This window comes from Lactuca sativa, chromosome 9 (assembly GCF_002870075.4).
Source record: "Lactuca sativa cultivar Salinas chromosome 9, Lsat_Salinas_v11, whole genome shotgun sequence".
Taxonomy (NCBI): domain Eukaryota; kingdom Viridiplantae; phylum Streptophyta; class Magnoliopsida; order Asterales; family Asteraceae; genus Lactuca; species Lactuca sativa.
In genome coordinates this window covers 34,411,050-34,430,612 of record NC_056631.2, presented here as the reverse complement: position 1 = coordinate 34,430,612, position 19,563 = coordinate 34,411,050, and the positions used below count along the sequence as shown (strand labels likewise).

The following is a 19,563-nucleotide window of genomic DNA, read 5'->3' as shown; positions in this document are numbered from 1 at the left end:
GAAGTCCTACAGACAAAACCATGACTACTAGATGACAGCTTCCCGAACTGTCAATATCAAAACAGTACCCAATTAATAATTGGGTTCCAACACAAAAACCATAAGTCCATGCTTGGGGTAAAAGACTGCTTTACCCCTATCTTAGCTTGATTCAAACTCAAGGCCCAATCCAAAGGCCCAAACGTTAAACTAAGAATCAAAGCCCAACATATGGCCTAATTTTCCAAATTGGGCACAAACGTTTACATGGTCCTACCCTAAGGCCCAACCAATTATTCCAGTCCAAACATTTAGCATTCTAATGGCCCAATATCTCATAATCATAAAGCCCCAGATATGGACCAATTTTCCAAATTGGACCCAAACCCCTCACATGGGCCTTACCCTAAAGCCCATTAATTAATTATAGTCCATATGATTGTTGTTAGATGGCCCGCCAATAACCCAATCATCAAGGCCCAAGTGAAATTAGGGTTTTCACATAAAATGACGATTAGGGTTAAGTATTTCACAGTTAACCCATGAAGGACTTAATCCATTAAGTCCGTCACTTTATTAGACAAATCATATGGTGTGTTCGGGCTTAATACATAATCCAATTCCAATGGCCCAAAATGCGGGTCCAGACAAGTTCAATCCCAAAATCCCAAAATTAGGGTTTTCAACCCAATCGTAGCCCAATAGGCCCAAACCTAAGTTTTTTGATCAATTAGGGTCTATTAGGCCTACTAGGGTCACATAAGGCCGTTAGGGTTTCATTAGTCGGGCACCACCCACTACCACCTCGGGTAATGGTGGTCAACGACGGCTTACAGCGGCGACCACCACCTCACGGTGGTGGTTACGAGTTTCTTTTATTATTCTAGCATTGGTTACAATATTACTAAGAAAAAACCCAAATAACTCACACATACAACCACCCTAGTGGTGGCCGACGGTGGTACATGGTGGCAGCCACCACCTCACGGTGGTGGTGGTTTTTCTGGTGAAGTCCGGCCAAAGTAATACAGAAGACATAATACACTAACACACACCTAAACACATAGTAAAATACGCACACAACCACCTTCCATGGTGGCTGGTAGGGACGGAAGATGGGAGCAGATGGCTACCACCATAGCTGGCGGCCATGGTGGTTCTTTTCCTCGATCTCCGGTCAGCAGCACTCATAAAAGACATCTTGGGTTCGATAACAACATGTATCTATACTTAACACAAGACCACCGTTCCAAACCATCAACTAGGTGACTGGAACAAGCTGAAATGGTGCCCGAGATTCACAACGACAACGGCGGAAGGCGGGTCGTGGATGTGGTGTAGCGCCAAAATGATGGAGGAGAAGAGATGAAGCGAACGACAACAATAGCAGCTACAGAGGAGGGCGTCCGCTTGATCTTCACTGACGGAACATGAGCAACCGCCGTTGCTGGGAATGACAGTTGCGGCGTCCGGCGGAGGCTTCGTCTTCTTCACAGTGGCGGTGCTTCACAGTGGCGGTGCAACGGTGACATCACTCCGATCTTCCTAACTCATACATCGCGGACCCATGGTGGTTGCCTTCACCGACAACAGTGGTTCGTCGGTGGCTTAGTTGGTCGAAGAAGCAAGAGGGTGGCAGTCGGTGGGAGACATAAGGGTGGAGAGATGGCGGCTATAGCTTCATTTAGGGTTAAGGTTTCAGGGGTATATACCCGGGTATCAAAACCTAATCCCATAATGACATAAATAGTCCCTCCCTTAAGAAATATTTTTGAAACTGACCCATAATTTACCCTTTCAGCCCTCAACATTAAAATCCATTACAATTTAGGTACAATATTTACCAATTACACACCTGCTTCCATAATTCCTCTCAAATTCGATCCCTAATTTACAAAATAGCCCCTTAGCCTCCAAAATTTCTTCAAATGAAGTCCCATAATTTACCATTTAGTCCATGCCTTCATAAATACTTACAAAACCAATCTGGAACTTACAGTTTTAACCCCCAACTTCTAAATTATGCCAGTTAACTCCTCGAAATCAACACCTTGCTGTATAATTATTGATTTTAGGGCTATTATACATTCATTAATTTATTTATTTATTTATTTAATAAACGGGGTGTTACACTCCGCACCTAGATCTATAATCTCGGAAGTTCTTCAAACAATTTATCAGTTCCAAGTTCCATTTAAAACACCTAGATCTATTGTGTTGTACGATATAGATAGTTTGCACCATTCATTTCCTGATGACGCCACTTGTTTAAATAAACAAGAATCTGAATCTGTTAAAATTGAAATTATTCGTCATACTGATCTTAGAAGGTCAAATAAGGAAAAAAAAATTAATGCTAGGTTTAATAAATTTCATAGAAGGTAAATATATTGTTGGAATTGAAAAGTTTGTAGGTTATTCAAATTTGAATTATGGGTCAAAGCGTTTTGTTTCAAGTCTTAATAAATTTGTTGAACATCTAAAGATCCTAATTAAATTAGATTCATGAATGATGAAATTGAGGATCTAAATTGTAATGCAACATGGGTTATTATTAATTCACTAAAAGATAGAAAGCCTAATGATTGTAAATGGATTTACAATATAAAATATAGATCTAGTGGTGATATTGAACATTTTAAAGCGTGTCTTATTGCCAAAGGATATAATAAAAGAGAGGCTTTTGACTTTGATGAGACTTTTTCACTCGGTGCTATATTTGTCACTATGAGATGTATTATTGCGATGGTTGTTAATTTTAACTGGAATTTGTATCAACTTGACATTAATAATGCTTTTATGTATGGGTCTATTGAGGAAGAAGTTTATGTATTTACCTCATACTTCATAAAGAATGACAAGCAAGTGTGTAAATTAGTTAATTTTTTGCATGGCTTAAAACAAGCTCCACATAAATCAGATGAATACTTAACATCATTTTTATCAGAGTTTGGTTTATTCAAAGTAAAAGTGGGTTGTATTTGTCTCAAAGAAAATATTGTTCAGAACTATTGTTTGACTTTGGACTTCTTTCTTCTAAACCCTTTTCATCCACTTTAGATTTAAATGTCATTGTTAATAGTGAAGATGAAAATTCTAGTGATGCTATTTTTTGTAATATAACTGGATATTAAAAATTAGTTGGGAAGTTGATGTATCATAATAATACCCGTCCTGATATTTTGTTTGTTGTCCAAACTTTAAGCCATTTTATGCATTTTCCACGAAAGTCTCATTTGAGAATAGTTATTATGGTTTTTTGTTATTTGAAATTGTCCAGGAAAATGCATTTTAATTTCTAAAAGCAACTCTTTGGACTTGACTGCTTGGGTAGATGCAAATCGGGGTCGTTGTATTTCTACTTGAAGGTCTATAACTGGTTATTGTGTGTTTATTGGTAATTTCACTAGTTTCACGGAGAAGTAAGAATCCACTATTTTGCGATCTTTTACCGAAGCAGAGTATCGTGTCATGGCGTCAGTAACTTTTAAATTTTTATGGATTTTAAAGGTTCTTAAAGATTTTAATATAAAAAGTAAACTACCTATAAATATATTTTTTGATGATAGGTATGCAGTTCTTATTTCGTTTTTCATGAAAGGACAAAACATATTGAAATTGATATTCATCTTGTTAGTGATAAAGTTTCCAAAAGAATTGTTAAAGTAGTTAAGGTTGATTTTGTTAATTGTGGAAAAAGCCCTCCTTAATTAAGGGCGTTGTATTGCATATATATATATATATATATATATATATATATATATATATATATATATATATATATATATATATATATATATATATATATGGTCCTGAAGACGGCTCTTCCAATGGAGACCTGAAAGATCACAACAAAGAACTAACTATGAGTCAGCGTACTTTATAGGTAGCGTAGAATATGCTTCAGATAAAAAAAATGAGATTCAAAAGGATCATGCATAAATAAACAGATCTACTGAACAACATATGCAATATCAAGACAAGTGAAGGTAAGATATTGCAAAACACCGACAAGGCTTCGGTAAAGAGTATGGTCAAAGATATAAGTACCATCGGGATATAGTTTAGAGTTTATATCCGTAGGAATAGAGCACATGTTGCAAGAGGACATGTTAGATCAAGAAAGGATTTATTTATCCAAAGAAGTTTGAGATAGGAATAGACCCTTGGTTAACTGAGAAGTCGTAATCCTGAGAAAAAACAAAAAAAGGGCCTAAGTTGAACCTGTGGAACTAAGATGAAAGACGAGTAATGATACGCGCAATAAGTGCATAATAAGAGGTAGTTAGGATTATATCACCAACATGGAGGAGAAGAAATATGTTATCAGAGCCAAAGTGGTAACTGAAAAGAGAGCAATTAGACTGACTGCTAGTAGGGGTGTTCGTTTGGATGGATCGGTTTGATCCGATCCAATCAAGTGAATCCAAATTGATTTCGGTTTTCAAAACATGGATCCGAATAGTCCAAACTAAATTCAAATCCGATCCGATCCAATTACAATTCGGTTGGATCGGTTTTTATAATTTGGTTTTCAAAAACCGAAACATTTTCAAACGACATATAATTATAATATTACCTAATTTTACACAAGAAGACAAAACAAGTTATTTAATTGTGATTTTAAATTTATAAACACCTACTAAGAAGATATATTATAGTTAAATATTTTATTGATAAAAAACTTTTGTAAGATAATACATATTGATGTTTTTTTTAATCGGGTGAAACATTTTGTACCTATTTGAAAATATAAATTACATAATTAATAGATAACTATAAATATATATTATAAATAAATAAATAATAAACGTTTATTCGGTTTTTTTGGACTATTCGGTTCTTATTTTATAAACCAGAACCAATCCGAAATCCAAAGTAATAATTCAGTTTAGTTAAAAACCAATCCAAAAATCCGAATATCCAAATAGTCCAATCCAAATTGTCCAATTGGACAATTCGGTTTTATCCAAATAGTGAACAGCCGTAACTGCTAGTAAAAACTGAAGGAGGTGATATAGATTGTGACATGATGATATCAGGCTCTATGAGCCTGCTTGAGGCCATAAAGAGCCTTCCGAAGGTGACAAACATGACGGGGGAAGGTAGAACTAACATACCTTAGAGGTTGTTTCATGTAAACCTCATTAGATAAGTCACCATGAAGGAAATCAGTTTTGACATCCAACGTATTGGCCGATCTTTGGATATCACAATGCTTTGGACATTACAAATAATACATTGCTTTTGTTGGCTATTGTTGATTTGGCATCTCTTGTGACATGTTTCCTTAGGTTTATTGTACTCTTTGATTTTTTGGTTTTTCTTTTCTCTGTACAAACTCATGTATCGTTCCAACTCCCTAAAAATAATACATAAATAGTTATTTAGTTGTTAGGGTTGTGGTCTTGTGGATGATAACTTTTACGAACTTTTTCTTACTTTCAAGGATAATTTTTTGATTCTAAAAGCTTTATTATGAAGATATGAACCAAACCGTGGAATTTATGTGGTTTTGTACATTATATTAATTTATGTGGATTTTGGTCCATAGATCGGTGAAGTTAAAGTTGTTCATTTGTGTACACTAGTTTAATTTATGTGGTTTTCTATAATTGTTCATAACTAAACATATGCATGTTCATAAATTAACATTGTATATATTCAATATTTATGTCTAATGGATATATTCATGCATGTTTAGTACCAAACATGTACGAAGATGATCAAATTACTTGGTTTTTGAATATATGTTCAGTTATGAACATATTCATATTGCATAAAAATGACCGAAATTGACAAGTGAACATGAAATTTTATGATGTTTAGGAGCATTACTAATTTAGGAGGTTGTGTAAAAATGTTCACTTATGAACATATGTTGCACAAAAGTCATTCACGTTTATTGACATATGTTCATTAATAAATTTGTGCATATAATTTTTGGGGTTTTGTATAAGTATTCGATTATGGATATGTACGAATGTAACAAATTTATGAATATTTGAGAAATGCATATCAATTTTTATCGGTGAACATTCATTTAATAATGATAATAAATTGTAGTATTTTATAATTTTGGTATGCATTAATTTTTCCATTTATATATAATAATCGGTAATTTTACCATCATACCCGTAATCATTTAATCAGATCTAATGGTTTAAAATATAGTTTTATAGTTCTATGAGTTATTTTGGTTCCCGTCATATATATATATATAACAATTTGTTAAGCTGGATCTGTTAAATTATACTCTCTTTCTCTCTCTCTCTCTCTCTCTCTCTCTCTATATATATATATATATATATATATATATATATATATATATATATATATATATAGTATAATTTAACAGATACAGCTTAACAAATTGTTGTTGTTTTTACTAAACCTTTAAGTTCAAAACGACACGACTTCTTTGAAATAAATGTAGATTAATTAATGCCTTCCTGGTTGGTGTTAAATGTGGTATATAAAATGTTTTAATTTAGTTTAAACTAGTTTTTATAAGATATTGCGGAAATAGAGCATAAAATTTATATTGTCTGATTCTCTTGGACTTGAGCTTGTTTTCTCTTGAATGTTGAAGGAATAAACATGTGGCCTCTTTTGTTCCATGGGTTAAACTGGTTTACATTAGGGTTCTAGTATTTAAAGCTAAAAGACAGAAAGAAGGGACATTTAACACTTATTCACCAAACACCGTAGTCACTATGTTTTTCTCTATGTTCTTGTATGAACACTAAATTGTTCTTGAGCTTTTTGTAACGCCAGTTCTAGATATCATCTAACTTTTAAGTTTCTTTTTAGGGTTTTGTACTGGGACTCGACGAGTTGGGAACCCAACCTGACGAGTAGATATCGATTTTTGGACGCGGGACTTAGGGTCTACTCGACGAGTCGGAAGACCCCGACTCAACGAGTAGACACTATAAAGAAAAACCCTATGTTTCAGGGGGTTGTAGCCTATTTAAGGAACTTATGGGTCATTTGTGGCCTCCTTCATCGTCCTATCTTTTCAGACAGAAACCCTAGCCGCACTTTAGTGCCTTCTTGAGTGTGTGTGAGCTTTGGAGAGTGAATCTTGTGCTTTTTGGAAGGAAACTTGAAGGTTGAAGAGATTGAAGTGAGGAGAGGGCTTTAGATTCGGCATCTACCTGGTGTTAGCATCCATTTGGAGGTAAAAAGTTGCTACCTTGATCTCTATTTGCTTAGATCTCATCTTATGGAAGAGTGTGGTCAATTTTGGTGCAAAAAGGGTGTCACACTCAGATTTGGACTTGTCATAAGGATATGGTTCCAGATCTAGACACCTCTAGGTCTTTAATGACATAAAGTTGCTCCCTTTACCTAGTCTAGGCCCTTTTCCATGTCCTAAATTGTAACATCCATAAAAATCAAGCAAATTTAAAACTTTTTAAATATTCAAAAATACCATTAATTATTACAAAGTGTTTTCAAAATAGTTTAAGCATCAAAGTTCCCATAAATCGTAATCATAAATCAAGGAAGTGTATGGTCACGCCTTCGCCTTCCCACGATCATGCGTTGTACCTTAAACAATAATTGATTAACGTAAGCTCGAAGTCTTAGTGAGTTACCCCCAAAATACCTACCTCATACAACCATAAACATATTATATAACAAACATAGAACATCCATGCATCTCGAGTCTACAATATGACTGGTCTGCCCGCACTGGGCCTTCAGTCTATCTAGCCCACTCTCCGAGCCTCGATACGTCTGGACCGCCCTCTCGGGGCCTTTAACCTATCCGGACCGCTCGCCGGGCCTACGGCCTGACTAGGGGTGTTCGTTTGGATGGATCATTTTGATCCAATCCAATCAAGTGAATCCAAATTGATTTCGGTTTTAAAAACATGAATCCGAATAGTCCAAACTAAATTCAAATCCGATCTGATCCAATCCAATTACAATTCGGTTGGATCGGTTTTTATAATTTGGTTTTCAAAAACCGAAACATTTTAAAATGACATATAATTATAATATTACCCAAATTTATACAAAAAGAAAAAACAAATTATTTAGTTGTGATTTGAAATTTATAAAGAATTACTAAGAAAATATATTATAGTTAAATATTTTATAGATATAAAATTTTTGAGAGAAAATGCATATTAATGTTTTTTTTTATCGAGTGAGACGTTTTGAATTTGAAAAAATAAATTACAAAATTAATAGATAATTATAGATATATATTATAAATAAATAATAAATGTTTATTCGGTTTTTTCGGACTATTAGATTCTTATTTTATAAACCGAAACCAATCCTAAATCCAAAATAATAATTCGGTTTTATTGAAAACCAATCCAAAAATCCGAATATCCAAACCAAATTGTCCAATTGGACAATTCGGTTTTATCTAAATAGTGAACAGCCCTAGGCCTGACTATGTGCCCTCCTGGGCCTGCAGTTTATCTGGTCCGCCTTGGGTATGTTGGCCAACAGCACGAAGCAGTACCCGCCTCAACCCAACCCCCATACCAATCAAACAATCATGTGCACATAAATATCATATGCTGGCATCTATATAACATATAATCATACTGATCTAACAGATCACTAACACAGTAACCATCCTATAACCAGGATACCGACCTAACCAGTCACTGACATAGCATCATCCTATATACCAGGATACCAACCTAAACCAGGTCACTAACATAATACCATCCTAACTACCAGGATGCAGATCTAGCAGATCAATAAACATATCAAGCGAATACCCGGATACAAATCCGATAGAGGGTTGACCTTGGTGCCTTAGACCCTGTTCATATAGTGAGGATAACTCACCTCGCAAGTAGTGTCGAAGTACTGAAACCTTTGATCGCTGTCTCACCGGAAATCACGAACTATCACATAATCAATACCAAGTCAGTACACAACATAACAATCTTGACTAAAGGTCTACACAATCCATTATGTCCATTCTTTTTATTGGGTCAAGGCCCAATGCCAAGTCCATAACCTTGAAAGTCCTTATGCAAAGCCCATTATTGGCCCAATTTACCAAATTGGGCCCAACTCCCTAATTGGGCCTAATTCCAAGATCCATTATCAAAACATGGCCCAAAACATTATATTCATAAAGTCCAGCAAAGGCACAAATCCAACTAGTCCATAAACAACCCAAAACCTGAAGCCCAATTGTCAAAGGCCAAACAGAGGACGTACGCGGGGCGTATTCCTCTGGTACGCTGGGTGTACTCGTCCTGATGTTGACCACCATCGGGGTGGTTGACTCAAGATGTTGGGCGTACTGGATTTACGTTGGGCATACGTGGGGTTTCACCAACACCCTAATAAGTGCTTAATGGCTTAAGCACTTAAGCCCAAACTCCAGATCCATCGACCAAATATGCTATAGGAATATAAAGTCTTGAACTTTATCACTTTGGACGTCCAAAAAGTTCTTAACACATGGTCTTAATCCATGATGACCTTCCTACTTCATGCATGAGACAAATCTAGCTATTGGGACACCATTTTTATCACTTAGGACCTCCTCTAAGGTCTGAAAGGACAGCTCATTTCGTTCAAATCATAACATGCACCATTTTGGGACTTTTGGGACAAGAATGCTTCCATAAAGCTAAAATGACTAGATCTATCTCATACAAGTATAAAGCTCCAAGCTTTTTACCTTCTGGAGCTTTTAGGGCACAAACCAACTTCAGATCTACAAGCTTGATCTTCTTCTCCAACTCCTTGATGCAACACCTTCTTCTTAAAACACTCAAGAAATACTCAAAAAGCTCAAACACTCAAGGAAATGACTAGGGTTTGGGGAAAACGACTCTAAGCAGTAGAGGTTGGGGTAAGGGAGGGTTTTGTGCTCATAATGTTGCTTATATAGCCCCCAAACCCTAAATATTAGGTTTTCCTTCTGATATGAGTACGCCCAGCGTACACAAGTGTACACCCAACGTACTAGGGCGTGCCTAGTACGCTCAGCGTACCCTTATGTACGCGCGACGTACTCCTCCTGGTCCCAAAATTTCAACTTAGCCCTTAGACTTTTCATGGCTTCACCCTTCCATTCCTAGGGACTATAAATGGAAAATCTTGGGATGTTACATAAACATTGTATGAACCCTATCTTTAGTGTTTTAGCCATTTGAGGCCATGCATGCACATAAAGTTTGCAACTTTACGTGGTATTTCGGTCTTAAGGGACTGGATCTGTAGTTTGGAGGTTTGGATTCGACTGGAAGGGACTGGTTATGTTGAGATAAGGGAAAACTCGACGAGTAGCACCAACAACTCGACGAGTTGGATCGGGTTTTCTCGTTTTCGGTCTGCAGAGTAAACTCGACGAGTTGATAAGATAACTCGACGAGTTGGATCAAGTTTTTCCCATTTTCGATATGACGAGTAACTCGGCAAGTTGGTTAGGGTTTTCCCCGGTTTTCGGAACACTGGAGGAACTCGATGAGTTGCTAGATGCACTCCACGAGTCGGGTCAACATGGACTATTGACCTTGACTTTGACCATGGTTGACCAAGTTTGACCATAAGGGTATTTATGGTATTTCAGGATTTTGACAAGCTAGTCACATGATGATTGTAGGCAGTTGAGTTGGAGCTATGTGTTGGGACTTATTTGATCTTATCTTATCAGTTCAACATTTTTAGAGGTGAGTCTCCTCACCATACCAATGGGTCTAAGGCATCAAGGTCGGCCCATTATTTGTTATGTGATATGCTAGTTGGTTATGGGATATGTAGTATGCTAGTTATTTGTGATACTCGCATGAAAGACCTTGGGGGCTTCCCGAGGCACTTATGTGTAAGACCTTGGAGGGTTTCCAAGGCATCCTTAGTAAAGACCTCGGGGGGTTCCCCAGGCACTTATGTGTAAGACCTTGAAGGGTTTCCAAGGTATCCTTAGTAAAGACCTCGGGGGATTCCTTAGTCATTTGGGTGTAAGACCCTAGAGGGTTTCCAGGGCATCCTTGGGCTAAAACCTTGGAGGGGGGGGGGGGTTCCGAGGCACCCGGAGTAAGACCCTGGAGGGTTTCCAGGGCATCCTTAGGCTAAGACCTCGGGGGGTTCCTGAGGCACCCGGATTAAGACCCTAGAGGGTTTCCAGGGCATCCCTATATGTTGTATGCATGACTTATATGGTTTATGTAGCTTTTATAGCTAATATGGATTATGTGATTATGTGGATTGTGTGGGGTATGCTTTGAGGAACTCACTAAGCATTAGCTTAAAGTTTGTTTAATTGATTCAGGTACTTTTGAGCCTAAGGGCAAGAACAAGGTTTGATGGCGCGTCATGCACTCTCTCAGGCGTTTTTATGGGACACTTTGATATTTGAAATAAAATTGTTGATGTTATGAATTTGAAAACAATTGTTCTTGAGATTCTGTGGTTTATTGGAAATGTTTTGATTATTTAAAAATGAAAATTTTCTTTTGAAAATTGGGTCGTTACACTTTTATTCCAGATTAATTCATCAGTTTTCTCATCTTTTGCTAGGATTGAGAGTATAATAGGTGAGGGTTGTTGTGAGGCATTGTGTAAATTAGAATGAGATTATTGTAACATGTATTCGATTTCGTTCTCCTTTAAAGAGAGTTGATCTTTGTGTTCTAGTTCTCCTTGTAGAACTGAATTTTTGAAATAATGATATGTTCTAGTGATTCAAGTGTTGATTACTCGCATACCACCCACAAACCCCTACAACTCGTCCGCATGGAGAGGGATTTGCAATATAAAAAAGTAACTGACGATGTTAAACCATATTTATTAAATGCAGTATTGTAAATATCTCGACTAGGTCCTGATTAATTTCCGATTAGTCCATAAGTGCTACCCAACCGACTAGAATACACCTAGTAATTAATCACTGCCTACATAATGAATGAAATAGTAGAAAACAACGGATTTTTAACATTTTGAAAAAGTTGTCTTAATAAAAAATATTTAAGAAATAATTAATGTTGTATTAATCATATTAACCTACTTTGTTATAATATTAACGTTATTAACAATATTGTTATCATAGAAGTCATATTTAATAGAATTAACAATTTATGATCTTTGATTAATCCTTTGACTAAATCTCGTCTAGCCAATTAATCCCTAAAACGAGTCCACCAACTAGCTAATGTTGAACATTTTTTACAACCTTGATTAAAGTTGATAAGTTTTGTTTTATTGTCGTAACATATTTAATTTTTTAATTGTAATATGGGTTACATGAGTTAATAAGTGGAAACAATTTGTTGTATCAAAAGCCATGGTAAAAGTTCCCCAAACCAATTACGAACACTAGTAAGTTAGTAACCACCCCATAGGTCTTAAACAATTTCCATAAAATCCTTTTTTACCCCAATTCGGCAGGATATTCGTCACATAAAACTAATAACCTTAACAACGAAACAAAATTGATACCACCCTCTTAAAAGAGTTTCATTAGCCTACAAGGAACAAGTTATGAGCGTAATTTCGATTTAATGAAGTTGTCTCCTTAAAATTGATAGGTTCTATTCAAACCGACACTCTTATTTCTATTAACATTTGCCAGTATCTTCAAGCATAAAATGGCAGAAGCTAGTCGTATTTTCAAAATTTCAAGCATACCATATTAAACCAAAAGTGATAAATAAAAAATATATTCATAGCCTCCCAATCGGTGAGACAGGTGGTATTTTATTATGTACAATGGTTTGACTTTTGACGTTCCGATGTCTTGTAATTATGGATTTACTGAAATCAAATACATCTTGAAAATGATTAACTTGGAAAATATGAGTTAATTTTTGGCTACTTACAACTGCAACACAAATGGAGAATACTTGCAACAAAGATATTGATGCATTGTATTCCACTGAGTAAACACCATTCTCAAGTGAAGCCAAACTAAAAGCACAATTGTTGTTCCCCATTCCCTGAAAATATAATCATTTACAAATTATAAAAAAAAAATAGAAGAAAAGAAGCACATTGCTAATATAAGAAAAAAAAATACCTGATAACAAAGATCGATATGATCTGAGGTAGATGGATTTACAATTTCAGTTGATTCACTCTGATTAGTAAGAACTTTTAGCTCACAACCAATATCCCACCCTCCACAATCACAAGCTCCACCAGATTTCCATCTGTTAATCAAAGAAGAAGGTTTTCCACTTTTTGGCAATGTATGAATATCTCCAGGAAGAACAACCACTGTGCTTTTTGATCTCCCTAAACCTCCATACTTTTCTTTACTTGTGTTCTTGACAACAATGGCAGCAAGCTCGGATTGACCAAGATCAGGATCATACAATACTGATTCTCTTTCCACAAATAAGTCTCTTTCTAGTCCACTAAACTCAGCATGATAAGAACTAGAAATCTTCATATGCCCAACAATCTTGTTCTTGGTTTCATGAACAGAGTAGAATGTGTAAGTCAAACTTGAATCGTCTTTCCCAGATGGTAACTTTTTCACAGTGGCAACTAGAGTGTTATTGGAGCTATCTGCCATAAGTTTGAAGAAAGGAATATCATTCTTCATTCTAAGCTGTAGAAGAGCTTGTAAATTAGGTGATTTACTTTTTTGTGCAGGATTATTGATGGAGATTGATGGTTTTGTATTGCAGTTTGTGTTGGACTTCCAGTTTTGTAGAAGGTTCCAGTCAAGAACTCCAAAATCAAAAGTTTTTTCTTGGATATTTCCAGTTTTGCCCCCACACTGGAGATAGCTAGGCAGATTGCTACTGTGTTTCACAAGATCACCAACTTCATGTACAATACTTTCTGACCTCTGGTTCTTGTAAGCCATGGCACTTGTTTTTCTTTCATGATGTTTGCTAACATGTAACCGGTTTCCCATTTTAGAACATTCTGTAGGTTCTCTATTCCTGTTTTCTTGTAAAGATGGAGCTTTCTCCTTCACCCCTTTTGAGGTTTTCTGTTCCCGTTTTTGTGTCTTCATTCATTCATGCTGGCTGATGGAAGATGTTGCAAGAAAGGGTCTCAGTGGATGTCTTATGTGAAAAAATCTGATAAGTTTTATGTATGTGTTCATTATATCGACATCATAGAGATTTAGCATAGCACATAGCTTGAGATGCTAAAGAAACAACAACAAGATAATCAATTAACTGGATTCAAGTTCAATACTGTAGCAGATACCAGGCACCAAAGGATTCTTTTAATTTGGAGCTGTTGAAATCCATAGTTAACAAGAAAACATTTATCATGAACACTGCATCTCATATTTAGTTATTCAAATGCTACAGTGGTCTTATGTGCAACTATTGATGCATTACGTATATCTATCTAAAAAACATATATAAAACTTGCAATAACTCCTTTATAATAGTGATTTCTCTTTTAAAGCAACAACCTGAAGGAGGGCAATGAATCTAGAAAGTAGAAACCGATCAAGATCAAACACAGATAGACGAAATGAACATTTTGGAAAAACAAATTCAAATAATCTAAGGTCTAAATAAACTAAAGCGTAGAAAATAATACTTACCTGCGTAATGATCATGAAACGAGATCCAACAAAACAGAGAAATGGAGACCAGAAAGGAAGAGAACGTTAAAAAGCAAGCAAAGAAATCAACAAATAGAAAGGGGACCTAGGAAGCTACTTTGATTCGACGCGTCAGGAGGTGGAGTTTCTTTCTTCTATGTACATAACATGAATTATAAACTACGAAAGGAATCGATCGCCATAAACGCAAAAAGGAGTTGGAAGAAAACGATCTTACTCTACTGTAGTTGACCGATTGCTTGCTTCTGCGATAAGATGATCCTTCTTATAGTTTTTGAATGGCGTAGAAATCATAGCAGATGGTTGTAAATCGGAGGAATCGCCGTGTGATTCGATGGCGAAAGAAAACCCCGCGAAATCAGCTCCACATTGACTGTATTGAAAAAAGATGAGAGAGGCGTTTCGTTTTGAATCGAGCGGGTAGAGGACAACGGTTCGGATAGGATCAGATATGGGCATGGGGTATGGAGCCTTCAATGCTATTAATAATTCATCTTTGATTATTAATGTCTATTAAAAGTTTTGATTTTGATAAAACGAAGAAAATGACATTTGAATATATGCCTTAAAGACTATTTATTGTTAGTTGAGAAGACAATTTTTTCATTAAAAATCTAGAAGACTACATTAAATAGTCAAAAATTCCTTTCTTAAACACTTCATTCCAGTTCTCATACAATTAACTCTAATATTTTTTTTTTCTTGTAATTCATAAAACTCTACAGAAGTTCAATATATATAGTTCTATAAATAAAACCTTTTTTTTTTTTCTTATAATAACTGTATATTTATTAAACTTAATTTATTGAAAGTATCATTCGATTAGACAAAATACTCGTATGACAAAAGGACAGGCAGAAGAGCCATTCCAAATAATGATCATTCCAATGTAACTACAGTCCAAGTCCCTACGTAAGTCAGAACCAATGACATTCACCACCCTCGCAACTTGATTGAAATCAACAAGTCTCCACTCATCTAAACCTATCTTCTTCACAAATCACAATAGCAGACTTGAGAAATGGCAATCACAAGACTGGATGTGTTCTTAGGGAACTTGAAGAGGTTAATTTACGATAGCAGTAACAAATTGATTGCAAGCAACCGACTGATCCAAGCCAGAATGTTAGAAATCCAACTATTTTATGAGGAACTTGACTACCTTATTGAATCTGGTTTCAATAACATGATCAACAATGATGAAGAGCCATTCCGTGAGGTTGACGAGATTGAAATTAACTGGAAAAGAAGACTTATGGATGTAGCACACAAAGCAGAAAACATTATTGATACATTCATATCCACTGCCATCCTCAAGCAGAATTTATTCTTCATTAGTATGCGTTCTAATGTCGTTGATTGCCCCCTGCACCTTAAAGATGTTTTGGAAGACTTAAAATCTATCGGGGAAGAGATGAGTCATCATAATAATACTATCCAGCACCATGTGGAGTACTCTCAAAGTGAAAGTAGCTCACAAGTTTCTGAAACTTCGTTCCACAAAGTGAACCCATGTGAAACAGAGCATCAACATGAACAAGTCATTGTGGGCTTCGATGATGATGCACTGTCAATAATGGACAGACTTACCAGAGACGGAAAGCATCTAGACTTCATCTCGATTGTGGGTATGGGCGGAGTAGGTAAGACAACTTTAGCTACCAAAATATTCAATGATCCGTATGTTGTATACTATTTTGGCGTACGTGGGTGGATTACTGTTTCTGAAACTTATGCAAAACGAGATCTGTTGATAGAATTATTGGCATCAATTGGCAAACCTGTTCATGAAGAAACTACTGAATTTAAACTCTGTGAAATGGTGTACAAGAGCTTAAAGGGTAGGAAATATTTGATTGTGATTGATGATGTGTGGAGTGCCACAGCATGGGATGATCTGAGACTCTATTTTCCAGATGATAAGACTGGAAGTAGAATCTTGATAACCACTCGAGTTACAGAAGTTGCATGCCATGCAAGGCTTGCAAGCGGTTTTGCTCACCATCTACAATGTTTAAACGAAGAGAAAAGTTGGGAGCTGTTGCATAAGAAGACTTTTAGGGGATATGATTGCCCTGAAAGTTTGATTGAAGCAGGGAAACATATAGCTAAAAAGTGTGGAGGATTGCCACTTGCATTGGTTGTGATGGCAGGTGTATTGGAAAACGGAGAGAAGAGTAAAGATATGTGGGAGAAAGTTGCTGAAAGTGTGAGTTCACACATTGTCGAGGACCCTAAAGGATGCTTAGATACACTAGCTCTTAGTTATGACCATCTACCACGTCATTTGAGAAATTGCTTTCTCTATGCTGGCGGCTTTCCGGAAGACTGTGAAATCCAAGTATGGAGGTTGATCCGCTTATGGATGGCTGAAGGGTTTATTAAAGAATCAGCTGAAAGAAGCTTGGAGGAACAAGCTGAGGATTACCTCATGGATCTTGTTGACAGAAATCTGTTGATTGTTGTCAATAGAAGGTCTGATGGTGGAATCAAGTCATGTCGTATGCATGATATTTTGAGAGAGCTATGCTTGATAAAAGCTTCTGAAGAGAAGTTCTTTATTAAGAAAATAGATCTCTCATATGGCTATCGTTCATCTTATTTTACTTCCAGCATAAAGGAGCAACACCACCGTCTATTCGCAGATTATAAAGTTTTAGGTGAGATATATAATTCACATGATTGTACCACACACATGCGATCAGTTTTGTGTTTTTTTAACACTCACCAATCCATTAGATTTGAAAGTACAAGGTGGGTTCCTTCCTTTTTGCTACTTAGGGTGTTGGATATACTAAATATTCGGTTGGCCGATCTCAGTGACATATTCATACTAATTCATTTAAGGTACCTAGCAGTTTGGCGCCCGAACCACGACTACTCATTCTCAGTTCGCAATCTCTGGAACCTTCAAACTCTCATTCTGAAAGGGGAGGTTTTTGATTCCATGGATCTAAATATGGAGAATATGGTGGATCTTAGGCATTTATGGAGTGAAAGGACCATCTCTATTGATTCCCGTTCTTATGTATTATGCAACTTGCAAACCCTGTCAAGGGTAAGATTAGCTGTTGGAGATCAAAATTTGATGCGATCTTTTCCGAATATAAAGAAACTTGCATGTTCTGTTTCTGGGACATTCAGAGATCATGCATTCCTTAACTTTGCCTTGTTAACTCATCTTGAAGCGTTGGACGTGGAGTACATGGATAATCCATCACCTCTAGTGAATCCAGTCAGGTTGCCAGAAACCTTGAAAAAGCTTACTTTAAAAGGGTTACGTCTTCCTTGGACTTATATGTCAAAGATTCGATTCTTAACTAAGCTTGAGGTTCTCAAGTTACTAGACTCTTCGTTTGAGGGAAATCAGTGGGTTACTGGTGATGAGCAGTTTCGCAAACTAAAATTCCTGAAATTAGAGAATCTGAACATCCATTTATGGGAAGCCTCTAGCATGAACTTCCCCCAGCTGAGGAAACTAGAGGTGAGAACATGCAAAAATCTGAAGGAAATTCCACTAGAAATAGGAGACATCTCTACACTTGAGCATATTGAGATTGATGACTCAAACTCTTTGGTACTCAGGTCTGTTAATGAAATTCAAGAAAAGCAACGTGAAATGGGAAACTATGACATCCATGTCAAGTTCGTAGACACTGCTCCACAGGAAGTTTTCTTTGAGGGAGACCCTTATTATGAATAATTTTTAATTATATCATGGCTGTATTCAGCTCTTTCTTATAGCAATAATAAGGCGATTGCATAGACAATTTTACAATATCTACTATCATGACCATTTTACATTTTACAATATCTAATATCATGACCATTTTACCTCATAAAGACCGTATACCCGGTTAACTTGATGATTTGGCTTTTATTACAGAATTAAAGCTAGCCACCTAATAAAAACAAGGAAACAATTTATTAAGGTTTGTTCGTAATTCTAATCATCGAGCTTTGAGGAGCAATCAAAGGGTTTCAGACATTTGAAACGGAATCAAACAACATTTAGGGCATCTACAGTGCATTGAACTCCATAGAGTTCAAATGTTCAATAAATTGTCACATCATCTTTCTACAATTTATATAATTCTAACATTTTTTTTTCTATTATGCATTGAACTCTACAAAGTTTAATAGAATGTTACAAAATATAATTTTTAGTAAATATTTAAGAATTAAAAACTTTCTTTTTCCCATTGAAGAGTTCAATGGTCATTGAACTCCAAATCCATTGAATGCCAAGGTGGCATGTGACAACCCGAAACTTCTAATCCATGTATTTGATCTGTGTTTCAGCACTAAAACTTGAGTTCATTGTCTCTTGTGATTCCATATGGGTGCTTTAGACTTGGTATAATTTAGATATGAGTCTTAGGAAGGATTGGAGAGTGTTTAGTATCACAAAATCGGGCCAAAACTCACCAAATAAGGTGTGTGCGGCCACATACACCTGTGTGTACGGCCACACACCCAACCGCAAACACCCTCAACCTCACACCCAATTCAATTTATGGATGGATACCTCTTCATTCATTCATTTAGATGTTCTCTTCCCTCTCTCTACTTTCTCTCTCTAAATCATTAACCAAGAACACTTGGAAGGCTTCATAATCGTGATCTACTTCATCTTCAAGCTAAGTGTAGTGGTAAACACTTGAATCCCAAGCTTATAACTCATTATATTCATCACATTCATCATCCCATGAAGGTGTACGGCCGCTCACCTTCAAATGGGGGCAGCATACATTCAAAATTCCCAAGTATGAAGAGCATACACTTCAAAATCAACATATGGACTCAAACGAGGAGTGTACGGCCGCACACACGCTCTGTACGGCCGCACACTCTTGTGTGCTGCCTCACACACACTCCTGGCCGCACTCCCCAGCCGCACACTCATTTTCAAGACCATACACCCACTCTAATACCCATTTTTGGCCCTAAACTTGCATAAATCATTAAGTTTGGATCATAGGACACTTATTCTTAGTAACTCCAAGCCCTAAGGATGTTTTCCCATCATGTTTAGTCATGGAAAAACCTTAGTT

The 19,563-nt window shown here is 36.3% G+C and overlaps 2 protein-coding genes across 5 annotated transcripts; one reads left to right on the top strand and one right to left on the bottom strand.

The window, feature by feature from the left end:
• Positions 1-12,619: 12,619 nt before the first annotated feature.
• LOC111879449 (uncharacterized) lies at positions 12,620-14,962 on the bottom strand. Of its 4 annotated transcripts, XM_023875923.3 has the most exons (4): positions 14,727-14,962; positions 13,558-13,952; positions 12,989-13,482; positions 12,620-12,908 (listed from the first exon to the last, which is right to left on the bottom strand). In XM_023875923.3, the coding sequence occupies exons 2-4, from the start codon at positions 13,937-13,939 to the stop codon at positions 12,636-12,638; spliced, it is 1,149 nt and encodes a 382-aa protein (XP_023731691.1). In that variant the 5' UTR covers positions 13,940-13,952; positions 14,727-14,962; the 3' UTR covers positions 12,620-12,635. The 4 variants fall into 4 exon arrangements, with proteins under 4 accessions (XP_023731691.1, XP_023731690.1, XP_023731688.1 ...); XM_023875922.3 differs by having other exon boundaries at positions 12,989-13,952; positions 14,489-14,962; XM_023875920.3 differs by having other exon boundaries at positions 12,989-14,006; positions 14,727-14,961.
• Positions 14,963-15,334: 372 nt separating this feature from the next.
• LOC111879362 (putative late blight resistance protein homolog R1A-10) lies at positions 15,335-18,511 on the top strand. Its single transcript, XM_023875801.3, has one exon. The coding sequence runs from the start codon at positions 15,531-15,533 to the stop codon at positions 18,210-18,212; it is 2,682 nt and encodes an 893-aa protein (XP_023731569.1). The 5' UTR covers positions 15,335-15,530; the 3' UTR covers positions 18,213-18,511.
• The last annotated feature ends 1,052 nt before the right edge of the window (positions 18,512-19,563 follow it).

Bases quoted from the DNA above. Each gene is read 5' to 3' on its own strand.
- LOC111879449 (XM_023875922.3), bottom strand. From the start codon at position 13,939: ATGAAGACACAAAAACGGGAACAGAAAACCTCAAAAGGGGTGAAGGAG. The intron at 12,909-12,988 runs GTATTTTTTTTT...TTATATTTTCAG, and splicing joins ATATCGATCTTTGTTATCAG to GGAATGGGGAACAACAATTG.
- LOC111879362 (XM_023875801.3), top strand. From the start codon at position 15,531: ATGGCAATCACAAGACTGGATGTGTTCTTAGGGAACTTGAAGAGGTTA.